Source organism: Hemicordylus capensis, chromosome 7, assembly GCF_027244095.1.
Source record: "Hemicordylus capensis ecotype Gifberg chromosome 7, rHemCap1.1.pri, whole genome shotgun sequence".
Taxonomy (NCBI): domain Eukaryota; kingdom Metazoa; phylum Chordata; class Lepidosauria; order Squamata; family Cordylidae; genus Hemicordylus; species Hemicordylus capensis.
The window spans coordinates 2,609,631-2,614,465 of record NC_069663.1 but is presented as its reverse complement, the minus strand read 5'-3'; the positions used below and the strand labels follow the sequence as shown (position 1 = coordinate 2,614,465).

Here is a 4,835-nt window from a genome sequence, read left to right as displayed (position 1 = left end):
CCTGGTGGGCCTGGTCAACAAGATCCTCACCGGCCTGCAGAACACCACCGAGGGAGTCGGGAACCGAGACAGCCATTACCTGCCTCCTGAGTAAGTCATGGCGGAGGGGAAAGCGAGGCAAGCAAGTCTTCCTTCCAGCACTCTGGGAGGACAGGCTAGGGTCATTTCTCCCATGTCCCACTCTGATGGGTGAGCAGCATTTCTGGCCTGTTGGGGTGACTCTGGCACGGAGGTCCCCTCCCTCAGCTACACAGAGGAGAGCCCAGAATTTGCAGCCCTCTTGGCTCTGCAGAGAGCCTTAAAATGCATCTGCAGTGTTAAAAAGCCAGCTGTGGATAAAGTCACTTCACCTCTGTGGTCTCCCTCCCATGGTCCAACTCAGTCCCTCCACCCTTGATACTACGCCACCCCGCAAGGAGTCCCTCCCTTGTCCACTGCCTCCACCCTTGACATGGTGGTGACAGCAACCTTCTCTTCTCTGCAGGGAGACCGCGCAGATTGTCCGAACCCTGCTGGAGAGGGTGGCACAGGTAACCCCAGAGAAGACCTGCTGGGAATCCCTGTGCTCTCCGCGGAGCTGCCTCCAGGGTGTGGCCCTCTTGGTGAGGTAAGTAGGAGTGAATAGGAGATTCCTCAGGAGGCCTGGGGGCTGGGGTGGTTTGGGTCAGGTCTGCTCTTTCTGGGCGTCCCGCCCAGGACTCAGCAGGGGCCTTTGTGTGTTGCAGGGCTCTCCTCCAGACACCATCCTCCACAGTGGCCAGGCTGAAGGCATACCTGGCTTCCCTCTTCAGCCTCGATAAAGATCCAGAAGAGCATTCCCTCGCAGAGGTGGCCTTCTTTGTGGAGGTGAGAAGCATTTTCCTCAGGTGGGCTTCCCTGAGAGGAGGGTTTGGCCCCAGGAGCTGATGGGTCTTCTGCTCCTTTCCCTCTTTTAGCTGCTCCTGAAAGACCAAGACTTTGCTGCCTTAGAGAAGACCTGGATGCTCCTGGTAGCGTGGCTAGTCCACCCCAGCCAGAACATCCGCTACCTGAGCGAAAGGGGTCTTCTCCACATTTATGGAAAGTTAAAGGCGGTGAGTGACATCCCTGGGCATGGAGCATCCCTAGACATGGAGACTCCTCTCTTTGGGGAGCCCTTCCTGAGGCTGGTGCTCCTAGGCATCCCCAGGTGTGACAGGAAGATTTTTCCAGTTGGGAGGATTCAGCCTGTGGAACCCTTGCCACAGGATGAAGGAGAAATCCTTAAGGGAATGCATCTCTCAGTGGGAGCCCTGATTCCCCACGTGCTCCAATGCTGCCTTCTCACCCCTCTTGGATGGAAGCCAAGCGGCATCAAACATGGACAGCTATGTGGTCCATTTAGCAGGGGGTAGACTAGCATGTGTTCTCAAGGATCCACCTTTTCCCTCCCTAGGCGAAGAAACCCCAGGATTTTAGTGCCGGGATCCTGGGAGGGCTCAGGACCTCCAGTCTGGAAGCCACTTTGGGGGTCCTGGCCTTCATGGAGCGGCTGAGGCACTGTCCATCAGAACACCAGGCCACGGTGAATGCTGTCCTGGCTGCCCTGTGCCGCCCTCTCTTCCACCACGTGAGTACTTACATGCCAGCCCTCCGCCCCGGCTCTATGAGGGCCGGCCAACCTGCAGGTTCCGAACGGGTTGGAGAAGGGAAACCAGAAACCCCCTAGAGACCCATGCAAGCTCTTCTGCATGGTGATGGAGGTGAGGAATTCCTCCCTAATAACAACCCCTGTTCTTCTTTGTAGGAGGAGGCTAAGATCCGAAGGGCAGCCATGAGGACCCACCTGGATCTCCTGCAGCACCACCACCACCATCATGAGGGTACAGAGGAGAACATCACGACCCTCATCGCGGTGCTGATGCATGTGGAGGATGAGGACCTGGAGGTAGCACAGGTGAGAGCCCACTTCTTCCTGCCACCCCTACGAAGGGGTTTAGGCTTCCCCAAGTCCAGCTGCCCAGTGGCAGGCCCCAGAGTTAGCCTCACGGGATGGTGAATTCACGAGCTGTCCCGCTGTGGTTTGGCCTATCCAGGCCCTACTCCTTGAAGCCCCCTAAGAGGTTTCTTGGAATCCCTTGGGAGGATTTTTCACTCCCATTCCGGTCTTTCTTTTGGCAGGCTGCGAAGGACAATCTGAGCCTCCTGGCGGAAGCCCTCCTATGGCACCTGGAGGGCAAGCTGCTGGCGCGGGATTCTTACAGCCTGCAGGAGCTGCTCCACAAGATCGCCAAGCGTCTGGTAAGGGCAGCCCCTCCCTGTCCATCCCTCGGCTCAAATGGCTCAAGGACCTTTGGGCGATGCTTTGCTCACTCGGGATTTGTCTTTGCTCTTGATCCCAGATTCGGCAGCTCGGCACAGAGGACGCCGTGGAGATGGAGGCCACCAAGATCCTGGGCTTCTTCCGCAGCGAGCAGCCTTCAGTGAGGAGAACGGCTGCCCTGCTGATCGGTAAGCGAAACAAGACTTTTGGGTCTCCCTTAGTGGGTCGTCTTGGTGGGCAAAGGTTCATTCTCTTGGAAGGCACAGCCAGAAGGGTGTGGAGGGGCAGGAGCTGTTCCCTCCCCAGGAGGACTGGCCCAGTGCGTGTTAGCGAGGTCTCTTTGCTTAATTTCCTCCCAAGGTGACATAAGAGTCCCTGGAGGAATGGCTCAATCTGTCAGTCCCAGACGGAGCACAGAGGGGAGGACTTCCTCTCCTGAATGATCGGGTTGTCCATGCACAGTGTCCTGAACTGTGGTCCCATTTCCTTCCACCCTTGTTTTTTAGGTCACCTGGTCTACAAAAAGGGCAGCATCCTCACTGAAGGGAACATAGAGACCTTCCATGCTGGTAAGTGCCGGTTTCTGGGTGGGAAGGGGAAGTTTCTGTGAGGGGAGAGGCCTAGATTTAGGGACCACAGAGCTGGAATGGGCCACCTGTCCCCTCAAATGGAAGATCCCGCTTGCATCCTCAGGGATGCTCAGCAGTAGGGTTTCCCAGAGTGCAGGGGAGAAAGAGTCAGGACTTGCGCCCTCTTGGTGTGGAAATGGTGGGGCTTGGCCAAGGGTGGGGTGATCTCTTCATGCCATTTCTGAACCTTCTCCTTCATCCCTCCAGCGCTGGAGAGCTTGCTTGGCGACCATGACCCCGAGGTCGGGAGAGTTGCCTGCAAGACAGAGAAGATCGTGAAGAAGGCCTTTTCCCTCCACTCCCGGCACGGGCTGCGGGCTGCCGTTCGGCGCTTGTGGGCGGGCTGTAAGAAGAAGAGACACCCGCCAGAGTACGGTGATCTCTCCACCTGACCGACTGGTGAGTAGACCAAGGCAGGGCTTCACTTGAAGGGGCCCCGATGGTTAGGGAGGGGGCTGGGGCTGCAGGAAGGGTGGGCAGGAATCTGGGCAACCCTCCCTCGTGTTGGAATGCCAGCTTCGGCCCTTGTGGCTGGTTGTACCAGTAGCCCAAGGGAAAGAGGAAATCTCTCTCTTCCCTCTGGGAAATGAGGACACGGATATTCTGCCAGGAGTCCCTGGTGCTTGGTGGTGTCATGGGGGAGAGTGTGAGAAGACCCCCCATCTCTGAACCAATGTCCTTCTCTCTTTCCAGGAACAACAGCCCCGTGCTCTCCCCTGGAAGATCAGCAGCTGAAGGGAGGTTCAGGAAAGACCGTGCAGCGCAGGGGCCTCCCAGAAGACCTCCTCCAACCGCGTGGACACAAGATCTGTCCACAAGAAGACATCCAGCAGGGAAGTGCAGTTCTGTCTGAGGAGTGAGGGGGAAGCAGGCTCCACTCCCCTGGCCCAAGGAAGCCCCGCCTCTGGGGTGCAGAAGCCCCTCCCCTTGCTTCTGCTGGCAGGCTGTGGGAGGAGGCTACAGGACCACCCTGCCCCCAAGTGGCCCTTTGGAACCAGTCTTGGGCTTCCCTTGGGTCCGGGGAGGCTGTGTGGCCCCAGCAGGAGGGCAAGGTCCCTCCATTCCCACCAGCGGGTAAGGGAGCACCCCCTCCTCCTTCCACCTTTCTCCCCTTCCCCAGCGGCCTGGCTTCCCCTGGCAGGGGAAGCCCCATCCAGGCATCCGCCCCCTCCCCTGCCGAGGGTGTGCTCCTCCCCCCCTCCACTCCCGCAGCCACGCCTCACTCCCCCCTCCGCTCCCTCCTCCTTCCTCCCAAACCGGTGCAGCAGCAGAGGAGCCTGGGAGACTCTGGGGCCCCCCTGCAGCCCCAGTAGCGCCCCCTGGTGCTGCCCGGTGGCAGGCCAGAGAATCCTCCTCTCCCTCCTGCTCCATGCTGTGGCTGCACAGTGGGGAGCCCGAATTCTCTGGCTTGCCCCCCCAACAACCCCCACCCCACTGCCCGATCCCCGCTTGCTGGGCTGCCGGAGTGGAAAGGGAGGAGGAGCAGGGCAACCCCACTGACGCTGCTTTGTGCTTCTTGCAGGCTTGTGCTGCTGCTGGGCGGCTGGAGGAGTCGATCCGCCCCAGAAGAGGAGACCAAGTGAACGTGCCTGCAAGGAGCGGGGGTGGGGTGGGGTTGGGGGCTGGCTGGGACTCCCCCCAATTTTGTTTGCCCTGCCATTCCCTTCTTCCGTGTGACCCTGGGCTTCCTCCCTTCCCTCCTTCCCTCCCTCCCTCCTTCTCCCTCCCAGGGGCAGAATGGGCATTGCTGGTCGCCCTGTTGGGGGCCGAGTAGGAATTTTTGGCTTTCCAACAGATTGGCCAAGATGGAAAGTTTTTTTGCCTACTCCATTCTGTCCTGTTTTGTTTCCTTTAGTTAGAAAGTTAAGTGACGACTTGTAACCTATTTAAGTATATTAATAAAGTTGCCCCTTTTGTTCAAAACA

The 4,835-nt window shown here is 58.6% G+C and overlaps 1 protein-coding gene across 1 annotated transcript; it reads left to right on the top strand.

Moving 5' to 3' along the window:
• The first annotated feature begins 957 nt into the window (after nt 1–957).
• LOC128333171 (uncharacterized) lies at nt 958–4,835 on the top strand. The gene is made up of 9 exons (XM_053268329.1): nt 958–1,073; nt 1,415–1,588; nt 1,766–1,915; nt 2,140–2,259; nt 2,361–2,469; nt 2,788–2,850; nt 3,118–3,309; nt 3,604–3,984; nt 4,433–4,835. The coding sequence occupies exons 1-7, from the start codon at nt 981–983 to the stop codon at nt 3,300–3,302; spliced, it is 894 nt and encodes a 297-aa protein (XP_053124304.1). The 5' UTR covers nt 958–980; the 3' UTR covers nt 3,303–3,309; nt 3,604–3,984; nt 4,433–4,835.